This window comes from Barbus barbus (genome assembly GCF_936440315.1).
Source record: "Barbus barbus genome assembly, chromosome: 4".
Taxonomy (NCBI): domain Eukaryota; kingdom Metazoa; phylum Chordata; class Actinopteri; order Cypriniformes; family Cyprinidae; genus Barbus; species Barbus barbus.
The window spans coordinates 19,026,512-19,045,159 of NC_136732.1; the positions used below are offsets into that span (position 1 = coordinate 19,026,512).

At 37.2% G+C, this 18,648-nt stretch overlaps 1 protein-coding gene across 2 annotated transcripts in view; it reads right to left on the minus strand.

Moving 5' to 3' along the window:
• The window catches only part of LOC306868710 (protein sidekick-1-like), a 377,664-nt gene that overhangs the window by 83,078 nt on the left and 275,938 nt on the right, over window positions 1–18,648 (minus strand). For both annotated transcript variants that reach the window (XM_079415005.1, XM_079415004.1), the window contains exons 14-19: window positions 16,455–16,591; window positions 13,264–13,411; window positions 9,224–9,364; window positions 5,960–6,141; window positions 524–639; window positions 241–436 (exon numbers count right to left, since the gene is read on the minus strand). In XM_079415005.1, the coding sequence (XP_079271131.1) occupies window positions 241–436; window positions 524–639; window positions 5,960–6,141; window positions 9,224–9,364; window positions 13,264–13,411; window positions 16,455–16,591 (920 nt within the window). The remainder of the gene's footprint in view (window positions 1–240; window positions 437–523; window positions 640–5,959; window positions 6,142–9,223; window positions 9,365–13,263; window positions 13,412–16,454; window positions 16,592–18,648) is intronic.

Genomic DNA, 18,648 nt, shown 5'->3' on the forward strand with positions numbered 1-18,648 from the left:
TATATTATAGCAATGTTTTTGCTATAATACATTTATAACAAATAAATGAATGGTTATTTGGTCATTTCTCTGTAAAACAGCATCTGCCATAAAGGCACAACCGGAATTACTCATGAAGAACAAGAATAATTTTGGGTAAATAATTTGATTTGCACATTTGTTCTGCGTTTTTTTCATAAATAAAGATCATTGTGATTTTTGTGGCCATCGGGACAGACAGACTAACAGTCTATTACTTACTGTCCTCGTGAGTCTGCACCAGTTTGGGGACACTGCGGGGTCCATTCCCTGGTGTGGTGAAACACAGCACTGATGTCAAGTACCAGGTGAACTTTTTTAGACCGCTGATGTAACCAAGGTGGCGTGTCCCATGATAATCAGGGGTGATGGTCACGACGATAACATCCTCTGGAGATCGTTCAGGCCACGCCATCAGCTGAGGCACAGACCAACAAAAAACATATCATATTTTCTTGATAGGACAGGGACTCAATAGTAACCAGTAGACGAAAATTGAGTTTACCTTGTAACCTTGATTAATACCATTGATGAACTGTTGAGGTGGTGGATTCCAGGTAAATTCAATTGTGGTTGAGTTCACTGCCTTGACCTCCACACCCTGAGGGGGAGCTGTAGGAACTAGAGGCAAGCACATACTGTATGTTAGACTCCTATAACAACCTAATGCAGGGGTGCCCAAACCTGATTCTGGAGGGCTACTATCCTGCAGAGTTTAGCTCCAACCCTGATCAAACACATTTGAAACCAGCTAATAAGGTCTTCAGGATCGCTAGAAGCCTCCAGGCAGGTGTGTTAGGGCTAAACTTTTCAAGAAAGTGGCCTTTCAGGAGCAGGACTGACAGAGAAGAAATTGTTGAATAAAGTTTTTTTCTTTGCGTACAAGAAGTATTCCCGTAGCTTCCTAACATTATGGTTGAAGCACTGATGTCACAAAAACTATTTTAACGATGTCCTTACTACGTGGTAGTTGTGTTGCTGTCTATGCAGGGTCAGAAAGCTCTCAGATTTCATCAAAAATATCTTAAATTGTGTTTTGCGAAGGTGAACGAAGGTCTTACTGGTTTGGAGTGATATGAGGATAAGTAACTAATGACAGATTTTTCTTTTTTGGGTAAACTATCCCTTTAATTTGCTATTGATTAGTAAGAATAAATAAATCAACATGTTAATGAACCAGAATGGCTTAATCCATTTTCTTGTTCTTGGTCTTGGTGAAAGTCTTCAAATGAAGCTTCTGAAAAAGGGCTGAGGAAAGAAAAAAATCCAGTTTTCTGTAAGTCCAGCTCTGCCTTCAACAAATGATAAAGCTGGCAATGTCTCAGTTCAAGTGACTCATTTCTACTGACTACACTGTAAAAAATCCAATTAACCAAATGTTGGAAGGGCAAAAATATTTAAGTTGAACTAATTTTATTGCTTGGGCTTAGTTGAGAAGACATATTATATTAAGTCTGCACAAATATAATTTAAAAACATTAAATGAATGGTTATTTTCAATCGAATGCTAAATGTTGACTAAACTAATAAAAATAAATCCAGCCAACACTGGGATCATTCTGCACATGCACGCGCCTGAGTGAGTCTTCGCGTGAGAAACAGCGCCGCCATCTTGTCAAGCTCATGCCTCAGGTGAGTTGCACTAAATAAATGTAATTTTTTTAGACTAAATTTAACGAGAAAATCATGCAACATATTAGATTTTTTTTGAGTGGACATTTAGAAAGTGTTTTATGAGTTGTATATCCGAAGAAAAGTGCATATAAGACAGTGTATGTCAAATTCAGGCGTCAAGTCAAGTGGAACTGAATAAATATTTATAACTTTACTTAAAGTTAGACTGAATTTTCAAAACGTATATTTAACACACTTTTTTGTGTGTATTGTATCATCACAAATTTAATTAACTGATATTGATACATTGTAAATGATTTAAAAGGCATAATTTCATTTTTTTTTTTTTACTTAAAATGTACTTTTCTTTCTCCATCAGAGTGTGGCCAAAGGTTTAATTGGTGCTTTGTCAACGTTGCAAGATTTCAGATGCAACCCAGTCAGTTCTTCCAAGGCACCAAACACTAGCACGTGACCAGACCGCTCCACTGCAAATACACACTGTGCGTACTTTCAAGACTAGGAGTTTATTGTTTTCATTCCAGGTAATATGTGTAAATGTTTAGAGTTTTCACTACAAGTATAATGTGCTTTACTGTTCTCAATGGCATCTACGCTAATATTAGTCTGTTTCATTCTTATTCTGAGGTCACCATAACCACCCAGATCCAGTCCGTATCCAGATCAGATGGTGGATCAGCACCTAGAGATGACTTCTACAGTCCTGAATGTCAGCTAGATGAGCTCACGAGACATATCCCCTCCGAAGACCTCGTTGGCCATCGGGACAAGACCACGAGAACCAGACGAGTCCTCTGCTCAATCTGACCTGTGTTGCAGCCTAGAATTAAACAATGCCATGCTGGTTTCGTCTGGCCAGAGGAGAACTGCCCCCCGACTGTCTCCAGTTGCTTCCAAGGTTTTCTACTCCATTTCTGTCACCAATGGAGTTTTGGGTCCTTGCCGCTGTCGCATTTGGCTTGCTTATTTGGGGAAGCTTGGCTCATTGCAAAGACATTACTGGAAGAGAGCTGAACTGGATGATGTCAACACTGAATCACCATTGAACTGACTTTAACTGGAAAAATGACTTGTTATTGTCCTCTTACATTATTGACAAACTATTTTCCTGTTTGACTCTGTAAAGCTGCTTTGACACAATCAGTATTGTATAAAGCGCTATATAAATAAAGGTGACTTGATTTGATTTTATATACTGTAACACCTGGTTCATTTTTTTTTCTTCTGCCTCATTCTAAAGATGTAATTGTGAACAGTAGTAATTTTCGTAAATATTTGTTTGCTAACATTTTGTTTAGTTTTTTCTTAGTTCATTAAACAAAGTTTAAACTTAATTTTGCAGTTGCATTACAGATGTAATGTTTGTCAACTGGAGCTTTAAAGGGATAGTTCACCCACAAATGAAAATTTGCTGTTAATTTACTTACCCTCTGGCCATCCAAGATGTAGGTGAATGTTTTCTTCATTCCTGTATACCACTTAATATTTTTTTATAATTTTGTTAAACTATAAAAATATGTTTATGTAGTTCCCCAGCATTTTCTTATGATGCCCAAATAATAAATCTTAGTTGAGGTAACATATAAAACAGTAACAGAGTAAATGGTTAAATTTTAATTGACATAACTTGCTGTAGTCTTCTAAATGTTTGATCAATTAAAACATTTTAGTTGCATGGACTATAAAACTAGTCCACTAAAGGTTGAGCCAACTAAAAAATAACAATTCAGATAACACTTTGAAGCCAGAAATTGACTGAATGTAAAATTTCTGTGGAACTAGGTACTAAATAATAATTAGCTGAAACCGCTTGAAATTTTTTACAGTGCAATGGAAAGCTTTCAGCAAACAAAGCCGTAAAATTGACAGGCTGTGGGACACAGCTGATCGCCATGCTGGACTGAATGTACGTGGCTTCCACCTACATACTGAGCGATCATCTCTGAGTTAAACAGCACTCACGAAAATTGAGCACTGCTGAATGCACAAGACATACAGGCACGGCCACCACCTGAGCGCATCTGACAAGCTACATTCACACTGCAGCTGAATGCATCCCAAATCTGATTCTCCCTCCAAATCTATTTTCGGATGACAGTGTGAACTGCAAAAATCACAATGAAGCTGACATTTTCAAATCTACACTTTCAAAGGGACACTTTATCTGTTAAGATCTTATTAATTGCAGAAAACACAAGTTGTCAATAATTTTTTCGCCAAAAACATAAAATATGCATTGATGAACATGAGATGATAGTGAAAAATGACAACAGATGTTAAAAAGTTAATTGCTAATGCATAAACATAAGCCTGAAGTCCAAAAAAAAAAATCTGTTGATGGAATGATTAGATTAGAAAACTGAAAATGGCCACTTTGGACTGAGCTGTGGTCATAGTCCCATTGTCAACTTTAATAAAATAGTCCAAGGTTACAGAGTTTGCTCTTGTTTTTTATAATGCAAAGGACAGCAACTATATCCACAGCCACTAAAATGACTGACGTTAGAATTGCAACAGTATTAAAATTCATCAGGTAAATTAAGTGGCCCAGTGTTACAATGTTCACAGTGCACCTGAGATGTGCCTGAGACATTTCTGACCTTTTCTGAAAGTAGCACGCTGTAGCATGGACACAGTAAATTAAAGGAAAAAGATATTCACATTCTATTTTACACCCAGTACCCTTCTAAAAGGCAGAAGAGAGAGAGGAGGCAGTCGAATGAAAGGACAGGTCTTATATAAGCCAAAACACAATAAAACAATATCAGAGTCCTGATTGTTGAATTGAAATTGAATTGAAAAGCACGCATTTGTATGACACACACAAAACAAAATTTCTGACTTTCTGAGGAACTGGTTGTGTACATTCATAAAACCCCTGGTAGAAAAATTCATACAAAAAGCATATTCATGAAAGCCTGGTGAGAGAGTTGTGCATTTATTTAAAAATTTTTCTGTGGCTGATCTCTTCAGGTTGCCTGTCAAGCTTTGACTTATTTTGAATCAAAAGACTATCTTTCAAAAGTCTGCCAATTATAGCCCTCTCTTAAAGCGGTGTAAACACATTCATTATGCAGTGGCATCTCTGCTCTTCAGAGGCACTATTCCCTACCTCAAGTTCCTCACTGGATAAAACATATGTAGCCGAGCTGTTGTTTATAAATCTGTCAATCAATTTTAGTAATTAATTAAGTTTTTTTAAACAAATGAAGGTAATTTAGTAGTAAATAACTTTATTGTTGCAGACATAATTTATTATACACTACCATTCAAACGTTTAGTGTTGGTAAACTATTTGAATGTTTTTGAAAGAAGTCTTAATGCTCCCCATAGCTGCTTATTTAATCAAAATACAGCAATATTTTGAAATATTACAGAATATATTAGAATATATTGTAAAATGTAATTTATTCCTGTGCTGGTAAAGCTGAATTTTCAGCATCATTACTCCAGTCTTCAGTGTCACATGATCCTTCAGAAATCATTCTGATTTGCTGCTTAAGAAACATTTCTTATTATCATCAATGTTGAATCAAGTTTGGTTTTGTTCAAATCATTTTTGATTAATAGAAAGTCCAAAAGAACTGCACAAAGAACCACTTTTGATCAATTTAATGTGTCCTTGCTGAATAAAAGTATTAATTTCTTTAAAAAAATTTAAATAAAATAAAATCTTACCGACTTTAAATGCTGTGGTAGCATACGAGTGAGGAGACATGAATAAATATGATACATTTATAAATGACTATGTTTAAACTGACAGCCCCAATTTGCATTCATTCAAACAACTGCAAGAAGTTAAAATAACATTGTCTCTCTCTCTTAGGATCTGTGATGCTAATTGCGAGTGTGTTCAGCGGAGATGCATCAATACCATTCAACTGCTTGACAGACTCTGTTTATATTATGTCTATTTAAAATAATTAGAAAGATGAAGCCTCTCAAAGCAGAGTCGATACGTTTGCCGCTCCCCAGATAATCATCCAAAATGTCCAAATGAGAAGACTCTGAATTTCCCGAGAAAAGTGGCCTCGTACATAATTGACATAATTGTTTTGAAGAGGATTAGCATGGAAGTTAGCTGTCTGAGAAGAGGGCTCTAAAACAAATGTGGCGTCTACGTGGAGGCTCAGTGTTGACCTCAGCGTGGCATGTAAACAAGTACTGCATCAACCGGTTCAAACCAGCATGCTTCCTGCCTCCGCTGATGAAAAGGAATAGATGAAAACACAGAGGCCGATAGAAGTGGCAACTGTTAGGTAAAAAAAAAAAACCCTGAGAGTGTGACAAAGAAACAAGGTCTCACCTCCCTGCAGCGTGTACTCAGTGACAGGCTGACTGAAGATGCCCAGGCCTGCCCCGGTGTACGCGGCCACCTGAATCTCATATTGGGTCCAGATGATGAGCTCTGTGATCAGGCAGTAGTTGATCTCAGGGCTGGTGATGTTCTTCTGCTGATACTCTCCAGGGAGCCCGGCGAGCCGGTACCTGCATCAGGGCAATCGATGGCCAAACAGTGAGCGACAACGATTTTCTTCCAGGTCACCTTACCGTTAGAAGTCATCCCACTGGCTGTATAATTATTAGGCACACGCTGGCTCTCTTCCAGGGAAGAAATTGTGTTAAATACACCACTGATGGGGAATGCTATAAAAAACAGCATAAATATTCACTACGCATCCGCTGAGGAGGATAAGAGTGGTCAAACACTGCTAATGAAATGCATCCAAGTTCTTGCTATGTAAGAGAAATGGGTGTCATTTTAATTGGTTGATTTTCTCTGTTGGGAGTAAAATAACTATAATAAATCAAAATAAGATCTTGAATGGATACCCTGAATGATCCTTCAGAAATCATTCTAATATTCTGATTTGAATACTTTTATTCAGCAAGGACACAGAAGTTGTAAAATGTTACAAAGGATTTATATTTCAAATAAAAATTCTGTTCTTTTGGACTTTCTATTCATCATAGAATATAAAAAATATTAAACTTATTTCAACATTGATAATAATATGAGAAATGTTTCTTGAGCAGCAAATCAACATATTAAAATGATTTCTGAAGGACCATGTGACTCTGAAGACTTAAATCAGTATCTTTTGATAATAATTTTGATAAGTTGTTCATATAAAGGCCCAGACAAACAGAATCGACAAAACTAGCGAGGATGAAAGCCGACTGTGGTGTCACCTCACGTCGCCTTTGTCTGGACCAAAGAGTTGCGCTTGAGCACAGCTCAATGACTACAGTCAATGCTAAATGCACCTGTGTGAGAAGAAATATCTAGCAGCAACAACCAGCAGGTAACGGTAATCTATATTTGTCATTCAGAAAGGCAAACTGAAAGAGTTAGGACTGCAGAAATACTGCTAACAGCCTCTTAAGCTTCGTCATGTACTTGCTGATGGGCGATTTAACATGCTCAATCAGACAAAACATCTGTGGAATAAACTGCAAAAACTAGGCTGACATTAACCAGTGGTCAGCTTGATGTGTCATGGCTCATGGCAGAATTGCTTTTTTAATAAGTAAATTATATTTAAATAAATGTTATTATGTATGATTTTTTAAATTTTACCAAAACAGCATTGTTCTGACCACTAGTGTGGAGCATGTCATGTTGGCCAAAACCTTTAATACAGTCTGACTAGATTCACTATTACACAGACATGTCAAACACTCCTTTTAAATCAGTTTGCTTATAAATGTGCTTGGCTACAACTGTATTAAAACAGCAGTGAAAGTGACAGCACTAAGGTCAACTCCATTATCTAGATGGGATGACAAACGCAATCAAAACTGACACTGCTGGCCCCAAAATAAGCTTCACTTTTTAATCAAAAGTGACTGCCAAATGAATAAACACGTATTTAAAATGCATATTTTTGTGCCATTAGTGGTACAAAATGGAATTTAAAAAATTATGGTAACACTTTACACTAAGGCTCCATTTGTTATCTACAATAATTAAAATGAACTAACAATTAAAAATGATTCTAAAGCATTTATTAATCTTGGTTAATGTTTATCGCAACACTAACAAATACATTATTAAAATAAAAAGTTTTATCTGTAAATATTATTTAATGCACCTGAGCTAACAAGAACCAACAATGAACATTTGTATATTTTATTAACTAACATTAACGAAGATTAATAAATAATGTATTGCTCCTTGATAGTTAATGTATTAAAGTAATAGTTCACCCAAAAATGAAAATTTTGTCATCATTTACTCACCCTCATGTCGTTCCAAACCGGTTCGGGTTTCTATCTTGTGTTGAACATAAAAGAAGTTTTTTGAAGAATGCTTGTAATCAAACAGTTGATGGTCCGCATTGAATTCCATAGTATTTCTTTCCCTATGGGGACTAACAACTGTTTGGTTCTTCAAAATATCTTCTTTTGTGTTCAACATAAGAAAGAATCTTATACAGGTTTGGAACGACATGAGGGTGAGTAAATGATAGGGCCTTTCGCACCGCTGGAACCTTTTCATAGTACCCAAACTAATTGTGGAACTACCCACTTTTTGGCGTGTTCGCACCGTGGGAACTAGGAATGGTTTTAGTTCCAGGAACTCCGTTTGGAGGAACTAAATTAGCTCCTACTTCAGAGTAGGGTCTAAAACAGTTCTAGAGAACTATCTGTGACATAAGTGTACGCTGATTGGCTAAACGCATACGAAAATGCCCTCACCCGCCATGATTTAAAACACTGTGTAAACATATACTGTGTAAACATTGTATCATACTGAAAGCATTTATAAACGGCATTTACCTGAAGACTTTGTCTACGGCGTTTTGTGCATCTATCAGCCTCAATGAAATGTAACAAAATTGTCATTGGAAATTCTTAGTCCTCCATTCCGTTCTTTCAATCGCTTGACGTATACGTCGAAATTCCATGTCCATTATTGTGAAACACAACAAAAACACAGCTTCGATCACAGCATCCTCAATCCTCCTGTTGTTAACGTTGTTCTTCTTTGTTTACATTGTTGAACGCCACGTACAAATGATGTCGCTGTCGACCTGCTTACGTCACTTCTTAGTACCCACTGTCGGTGCGAATGCAACCTTTTAAATGGTACTGGGAAATAGTTAGCGCAAAGTCGTCCCAGTACTTTAGTACTGTACTTTTAGTTCTGGAACTAAAGCGGTGCGAAAGGCCCTATTGACAACATTTCCATTTTTGGGTGAAGTATTCCCTGAATTAACTTTAAGCAACCTTACTGTAAAGTATAACCAAATAATATTTTCATCCAATTCCTAAATACTTTAATTGGTCACAGAAACAGATGGTCCCACCTCAAACGCATGTTATTGGTTGAGCCAGTGCTGCTTTATTGGATAGCTCAAACAATTTACATTTTTCAGGGAAATAAACATACTACCTGTAAAAATAGCAGAAAAACATAAAAACAGTCTACAATGACCATTCAGTGGAAAAAAATGACTCGATAGAGAATCTTGGACTGAATCCACAGTATTGTGGAAGTACCAGGAGTCATATTTCGGCACATTTCATCAAGTTCTGTCTGTGAAATGGTTCATGCACACCTCACCTGAGGACGTAGCCTCTCAAGACTCCATTGAGCTGAGGCTCCGGAGGTGGCTGCCACTGCACCATAATGGACTGGTTGGTTCTGCCGCTGGCTACGATGTTCTTGGGCGGAGCGCTGGGCGGTTCCTCTCGCAGCATCAATCTGAGGAGAAAGTGTAAGAGCATTACAAGCACAGGTCAACGGAGCTTCAAAGTGTTCTTACATAACTGAGTCATTGCTCCATTTTCTCTCGTGTGAAACGGGTTAGACGTCTCGCTCTAGGGCGCAACAGTGTGAGCCACATAAGTGTAGCCCTCTGATCACAAGTCCATTTCCCAAGCTGATGCACTGTGTCATATCCGCCTACTCCATCAAAAGCTCTCATGCGCTTTCTTGGAAAAGTCTCTCTGTGCTTTAAGCACCGCGATGCTTTGATTTTGGAGGTCGCTGCTTACGTGGCAACTGTACAACATTGCGTTCGTTGGCTCAGCGCTTTCAAGCTAAGCGCTTCACTGAAATTTCAAGCTTTCGAATTACAAATAGACCAAGCATTTAAAAGATAAGAGCATCTCATGGTTTGTTGTACGGTAGGCCACAGTAATGCTGTGCATGTCTGCTGAAGGATTTGTCCCCAATGTCAGTGCTTTTTAACTTGGTGGTAAATACCTGTACCCTTTTCAAAGAAGGAACACACTAAACAGCGCTATTTCTGTTCAATCCTCTTTTTTTTTTCCATTTTTTGGAGCTTATATTTTAGTTTATTAAAGGGTCTCAATTCTCATTTGTTGACTGATACTTCGTGAGATTTTAAAAATGCAGACGCTCTGGGCAAACATCAAAGTGCAAACAGACCTCAATGCATTTCTCTTCGAAAAACTCTGAGACAGGAAGAAAGACATTGCAATCCTTCTTGTTGTCAATCAAACACATGCATTCATATCGACACTATGCATTACTTTATTTAGGCGAGTCCTTTATTTTGGCTGGGACTGCCATTTGCAAAATGGGGAAATGTTTTACAACATTTGTTTACAAAAGAACCTGTTGGTCCCTACTTTTTGAGGGAAATGCTAATGATTTTGTGGGCTCTGTGAACATTGGTAATGTCCAATATGTCATAATGGCCAGTCTCTAAAGGCTAGTTTGCTAGCATACATAAATGATAATCTGTGAGCAATGCTCGGTTCATTCCACCTACAGAAAGTGCATGTTCTTAATTAACAAAGTTTAAAAATGAATCAGTGTTGAATGCTTAATAATGCCCATAGATTCATCCTGCCCTTTGCGTTTCATGCTAATGGACAGTTAAATCTGCTTTAAAGTTTAATAGGATCATTGGGTCCTTTTAGATTTATTGTCAGAGTCTTCTTAAACCTCTGACCACACTTTGTTATTTCTTCCCAGAAGTCTATTTCATAATTAATGCCCTCTATAACCAATATCATGGAGCTTTTCTCAGACAGTGCTCTGTAAATCTGCCTAATGATGGCCGTAAGGAAAGTCTGCTCGCTACTAGCTGAAACAGAGCTTTTTTTTTGCCATAGCCATGCGGTATTTACACATTTGTTTTACACACTTGCACTGTGCCACCAGCTATTAAACATCTGCTTCTGAACATAAACAACACAAGGAAAGTGCCTAATTTCACAAATGCAGTACACTTTGGTGTCCTATGACCTTTTTTTTAAGCATTAGAGGCATTATTTAGTTTTTCTGAGAACTAGTAGATAAAACATTTTCTAACATAAAATTAACCCAGCATGAAATAAGAATTCTTCATTGGCATTGATGGTTCCATGAAGAACCTTTAATATGCATGAAAAATTTTCATTGCACAAAAGGTTTTTTATACTGGAAAAAGATTCTTTAAATGCATTGCGTTTTGCCAAGCCAAAAAATTTTTATAAATAAAAGGCAGATAAATAGGATTTGGTGTGGGAAGGTGATGGCTCATTATGAGAGAGCTGCACTTCTCTGTTTCTATGGGCTTGTCAGCTCTAGTCCTTCTGCTTAATAAGCCCAAAATGGACAGATGTCTGTCACAGCAAGGAGACATGCGTGCTAGAGAAGATTGATGGGGCCCTTCAAGCACCACTTTCTGTTTGAACTCTTTACCTCAGGAAGTAGCTTTGCATCTTTGAACTGTCAATATACATTTATATAAGGCTCATGATTTTGTGACTTTGCTTCCTGTTTTCTTAACGCATACTGTTTCTGAAAGTGTTTTTTTGGTTTATGAGTTAATCAGCAAGAGACTTCATGGAACTTCTCCGTTCTGCCTGACATCAACATGCAAACGACATGGATGTGAAGCACAAACAACCAAAGCTCAGTTAATACAGGTACTTAACTGAAACATCTGTGAGCAATGAGCATTCTCTTCGAAACATCACGTTTGCAGTGAGTTTCAATTTGAAAGTATAATTGGAAGCAACAGTATGCAGACTTTTTTTTGTTCGTTTTTACATAGTGAGTAATGTATGCAGTTATGAAATCACATTCTCTCCTTCAAAAAATAGAGATTCTAAAATATTTACAATAAAATGATAAAGACTGTAAAACTGCCAAATGAACTTCCTATTTACAGTGAAAACATACATTAAAAATAATTTTCTGTAATAATAAACATGCAAAATATGACTAAGTAAACATTTAGAAATACCAACTATATAATATATACAGTATATAAACACAGTATGTGTAATTTTCACCAATTTAAACAAGTTAAATATTATTTAAAAAAAAAATTGTTATTGAAAGTGGATTTTTTTGCATCTGGCTGCAATTTTTTTCTAAAAAATCAAACAGGACTTTTTTTTTTTTAATTAACCAGGCATTCATGCAAAATCTAAAAAAAAGAGCAGCAACAACGAGCAGTCGTGATCACTACTCATGATGATATGATAACAAAATGGCAGGTTATGAATTGCTTTTAGCTTCCTGCACTTGAATATAATTTACCAAATAAAGCCCTTAAATGTGTAATGTGAACACGTCTGAAACAGTTAAGCATTAATTGAGGTTAAACAAGAGTTAAGAACCTACAGCAGGTCTTTAAAGTTTAATGTGTTTTCTCATCAGATTGTGCTCCACATTAACCTTGATGACATGAATATTTTTCAAAGACAAACTAACAAATATTACATTTATAGAGTGGGCTCAAAAGTCAAAAAGTTCAATTTCAATATTCACTTTGCCTGGAGAGGCATACAACACGATAGCACTATTTTGGAAGAGCAGGTGCTGAAAAGCCAGATATCAGCGGTGGGAAAGAATAGATGTGAAGTCTGCAGAGAGATGATATTACCGCTCTACGTACCCGACTGACTCACACTGATTGCACAGTTTCCTTTAAATCGGTTGCTCATTAACAGCTCTTTACATTTACTAGAACACTTTCATTATTCACACAAGCATAAAAGGAACGTCTTTTTCCGCTGCAAAATTACCTTCATCGTTGCATTGAAACTGAAAAGTCTTTTCAACTTTTTGTTGCTCTCATCCACCTGTTTACTGTAGCTTTCAGCTAATTCAGCATTGAGGAAGAGGTCTAAGCAGCTGTATATCTCTGAAAAACCATCCTCAACACTCAGCTAAATAAAAGTGATTAATTTTAAAGTGAGACATTGCTGTTGCGGGTGAGAGACGACACCACCTTCTTTTCACCTGGAACAGAAATGGCATGTTTTGCCACATCAGGAGCAGAAAAACCTCTGAGGAGCTGCTGGGAAAGAGGCGTCTGCCGCCCACAGCTGCAAGCCTGCGAAAGCGAGCTGCTTGGGGGTCTGATTAGAGAGGTGAGAGAAGAGGCCTGCCATTCATGACCTGAGAAAGAAAACCTACGGTGTTGTGATTGCAGCCGCAGCAGGACATACTGAGAACTGTGGGTGGAGGATCAGTGACAGAACACACACTTAATCAATGATGGGCGGCAGCAGACCGTAGTGTGATGGGACATAATAAGCCTGTTGCTGACCAAGCTTGAGTGTAAAAAACTGAATCTTGCAATGATGGGCAAACAATATGAGAATAAGCAGCTGCTGACAACCATGGCCTCCTACCTGCTGGTTTCGGTGCTGTACTGTCCCTTGCCCACCTGATTGACCGCGCAGACCCTGAACTGGTACGAGCGGGCCGGAGTCAGGCTCTTCACCATGGCTCCAGTCACGGTGGGGTCCACATCAGGCAAATACACTCTCCAGGGAGAATCTGGTATACAAAGAGGAGCAGAACATTTCCAATTATTTAAAAATTACAAGGGACATAATTTATTTATGTATTTATTATAATGTTATAATATTAATATACACTACTGTTCAAATGTTTGGGTTCGGTAGGATTTTCAAATGTTTCTGAAGTCTCCCATGCTGAATAAAGCTGCATTTATTTGATCAAAAATACAGTACAAACAATATTGTGAAATATTATTAAAATTGAAAATAAATGTTTTTGAATGTATTTTAAAATGTAATGCGTTTCTGTGATGGCAAAGCTGAATTTTCAGCGTCATTACTCTGGTCTTCAGTGTCACATGATCCTTCAGACATTATAAATGTCTTTACGAGAACTTTTCATCAGTTTAATGTATCCTTGCTGATAAAAAATAAAAAATAAAAATTTACTGACCTCGATTATGAGTGGTAATGTATCTCGTATTATATATTTTTATTTATACAAAAGTTCTTTCTAGTTCTCGAATCTGATTGGCTGAGAGGAGTATGATATTCAAGTGATAAGAGTATCACTCTGCTTGCAGCAATTCTGATCGCAAGTGTCATGGCAGACACCCAAATCCACTATAATTTTAAAATTAATAATGTTTTGTGTCATGGAATGTAGTTTTAAGGGTTTTTTTTAGATGAGAATGTACTTGTTTAGACTTCAAATATGCTTCAAATTGTTAATAAAGATAACGTCTATTTGAGCTAAAGAATGAATTCTGTATCAGATGCAGGTAATCACACTCACTCAGGCCATCTCTCTCTCATAATACTCTACATAATACAGTAATATAAGCTTTCAATGAAGCAACTCAATGTTCCTTAATTGAGGCCTGTGGCGTTGTGCCTATGGCCGAATCACAGTCATGCCGATATATAGCCATATCGCTGCTATTAGTACTGTCAAACGATTAATCGCGATTAATCACATCCAAAATAAAAGTTCTTATTTACATAATATATATGTGTGTAAACAAAAACTTTTATTTTGGATGCGATTAATCGCGATTAATCGTTTGACGGTACTACAATATTTATAAACCCCAAAAAACAGTCCCTTCACTGACCCTTAGAATTAAACAGGCCTTTACTGCTATTGTACCAAAGACTTCTATATGTAAATGAGTCTTTTCCATGATAAAGGCCCCTTTAACTAAAGATCTGTTGAGTGTAATCATTTCTGGAAATGTTATTAATGAAAGTAATTATACAGTGTTCTCAAACCTTGTATTCTGTCTAATAAAGACACATGGTGGCATATATACAATTACACAATTTGCATAATCAAGCATAATCACATGATACTTGTCAAGATATTTTTTTACACAAATTATTCATCCACTCATAATTACATAACATGCTTGAGTCTGGACTCCTCACAGCATTCAGGCTGGCCATTAATACTTAATGGCACTTAATGACCAGCCCATGTAGCTTCAGAAATTATACAACTGACTCAAAACAACATTTGCAATGAGAAGAAGTTTAGATCAAAAGAAATTAAAACGATCCTTTCATGAATAAACATCTCCTGATTCAAAACATAAGTACTACTCATTGCTTTATGTGTCAGATCTTCTTAATGAGGAAGAGCATCACAGATTGCACCTGAAATCTGTGTTTTTGAGGGCAAAAAAATTTTAGTCAGTGAGAGCAGGTTTTTCTCACTTTCTCTGATAGGTGTTTCTAATGGGACTTCCCGGCCATATTACACCCTGCACCAGTAATCTTCACCTCCACTCCAACACATTCCTCTCTGTCCTCTTCCAGCCCTGCAAGATCAATCTACTTGGGTGGGTTTTTTTCTTGGTTCTGTAATACCACAGGCTTTTACACCACTGGGCAACACTAGCTGAGATCAACTCACATATGTAGCATGCATTGTAGATACAGAGAGCAGCTGTACGCTTGCTCTGGACTGCCTGAACATTCAGATGCATTATGGGTAGATGTGAATGAGGCACGGAGATCAGTATATTCTTTAGCACTGCCAGTTCGGCTCAACTTAAAAATTGTGTCACTGAGCAAATGGCTATACAGTGATCCCAAGAAGTATTTGGGCATCTTATTCACTCTTAAAATAATTTCATTTCAGAGCTATATCACTTTTTCTGAGTCACTTTTGACTCAAAATGTCTTTTAATCAAGTGGTGTCAAGGTGATTTTTATTGGATGTAAGGAGCTGAATTCAGAATAGCACATTTGCATACTCCTCATACTATTTCTGCCACGTAAGAGTGCATAAGTGGGGCTCTGGAAATAAAAATCCTATTAATTTTCTCCATAGGAGAACTTATTTTCAACAACAATTTAAAATAAACCTATTGCGAGCAATGAGGCTGTTAATTGATGGTAAATGCTTTTTAGATTTTTTAAACAATAGTGTTTAACAACAGAATTCTGGTTGAAAAAAATTACCCATGATTTTGCAGAGAAATTGCCACCAAACAGAGAATCGAGAGAAGCAAATCATGGCAAGAGAACTCTTTAGGGTCCACCCACTTCTATGAAGCACTGTGAATGACGTAATCGAGTTAGTCTCCCTATGCTCGCAAAAAATTTAAATATTTGTGTGTAATATATGCAGATTTTGTGGTAAATGGGTACAAATTGACACTTGTATTCATATATACAGTATATATACATAGATAGATAGATAGATAGATAGATAGATAGATAGATAGATAGATAGATAGATTATACAGTATCTTTGTATTTTGGTCCAAAGTTTGTATATGATTCACATCACAGCTGGTTGGTTTGGTTCATGGCTTATAACTCTTTAAACTTTTGATTTTTTCCCTAAATTACTAGAAAAAAATACCTCTGGAACCAGGGCTGCTGAAAATGTGGGTGGGCACTACTAAGGTTCTGTTCCCAATTCAACCTTAGTTCCTCTCAAATTCACACCGGTGTCCTAGCAAAGTGTAGATCATCACCTTAACCACTGTTTGACAACCAGGATGTGTTCAAAAATGTAAAACCTAACAAACCTCATTCCTTTACAATAAATACTGCTTGGTTTATCTTACTGTTCTCTGAAAGCTCCACCACATAATGCAGCAGGGGGCTGTTTCCATCGAAGGGTCTCATCCAGGACAGATCCACGCTGCGGCTGTCGTTGGCGTTCAGGCTGGCCTGTAGGTTTCGAGGTGAGTGTGGCAGCTCTCTGAGGACAGAAAACAGCAAATACTCAAAATAAGGGCTGTTTCACACTTCTCACATAAGCACTGCATAGACAAAGCTAGCATATAGGCTCTTTACAGAAAATGATGTGATTTTGTGGTTACTAAACGTACTAGTTACTAGATTTCTTGCCAGATGGAAATCAGACACAGAGTATTACAGAAGCGCTACAAGGCATTCATTGTGGTTTGGGTCTATTGATGATCATCTGTGGGACTGTCTCTCCCAGTAGGCCACCATGGCCCATTTTCAGATCTTCTCACATATTCACTACTACTGCCGGCTCCTCCATGTTCAAAATGACTCCAAATTCAGCCGGAATCTCACAGCCAGTCGAAGGCAGGCATCCGTTTACGTTTTTCTTGATTTTCTTCTTCACACTCGCTTTTTTATTTTATTGATTACTTTATTAATCATTTCTGGGGAGGATAGGCTTCCTGCTGAGACCAGGCACCGAGGACCAACAGTTGCACTTGGACAGTTTGTTTTCTCCTCTAAATTAAACCCATGGAGAGAACCGGCAACGCTTAAGATTTCTTTGTGTTCTTTCTGCCTAAGAATGAAGATTATGCCGTTTCTAAAGGTGTAAAAAATGTATACTTTAAAAGCAGTGATTTCACTATAATGAATAAAACATCTCTAGGAAATAGCTCTAATAAAAAATAATAATAAAGTTAAGAATCAAAACAAGCCTTTTTTGGTGAAGTATTCTAATTCTTGCTTTTCATGTAAATGTATATTGTAATAAGGATGTTTGTCCATCAAGATATTGTCCTTCACAGGTATTATTAAAAAACAAGAAAAATATAATAAGATAAAATTTTTGCATTTTTAACATAGAAATAAGATTACACTCGCAAAAAAATAAAAAAAGACCTCAGAACTAATAATTTGTTCAGATCATCAGTGTTTAGTTAAAATGGCGTGGGCTGTGATCGCTGAAGGTGGAAAAAGACAACTTCACATGGGTGACTTCAGCCACTGGGGAAAGTCCTCCTGACAACATGCCCGATTCCACACAACCATCTGATACCACAACGGCATCTTCTCCAGTTTAATGAGGAGCCAGAAAACCCACAAACAGATAATGAGTCTTAGTTCCACACAACATTAGCCTCATGAAATCTGCATAAAGTACACACACCCGCTGGTTACTGCCGTCTTCCAGTGGTTTATTTCAGGAGAGCTTCTGAGGGGATTTTATTCCCTCATCATATTGTGATACAGAGTCATAAGCAAAGGCTTTAGGTGTTAAAATGTTTACGCTGCCAAGATTTGACTTTTATTTCGGGTTTAAGGATTCGACTGGCAGACACGGATCAGAAATAGTTTCAAATAGCCGGGATGAAGAAATCTACCCACTCAGAGACAAGTCGAAAGGTCAAAAGATTTTTAGGAGACGGTCATTTTTTCTGTATGGAGAGTTAAAAAAGCACTCATAAATACTTTAAAAACTAGGATTTGAAAGACAGGGTTTAAAGGCAAAGAACAGAGAAAAAACTTATTTTGATGATTAAATAAATGCTTTTAAAAGTTACAATTAGTGGGCCATTGATGAATATGAAAATTGCGTATAAGCAGTTGGAATCCAGATGGAAAGGTTACACTGAAAAAGGTTACTGAGGAAAGGTCAATCTACACGCTCCTGCTGAGAGCAGCAATCCACACAGATAGTGTATGCAGATGCTGCAGTGGGTGAGCAAACATAACGAAGAAGAAAGCTAAAGAAAGAAAGCATACAGTGTGATGAAAGTACAATGTAAAAGGGAGCTTTTTGTACTGACAAATCATATAGCAGGACACTAAACTACATGTACACAAAATGCAAAGCTCCATTCAGTGTGTTCTGTGCACACAGCGTGCACATAGAGCCATGTCTCAGGCAACGCGCAAGCACTGAATTGAGTTTCTTTACGCTTCTCTTCGCGATTGAATGGACAAATACATCCAAAAGTACACACGTGGTCAGAATTGTTGGTACCCTTGGTAAATATGATCAAAGAAGGCTATGAAAATAAATGTGCATTGTTAATCCTTTTG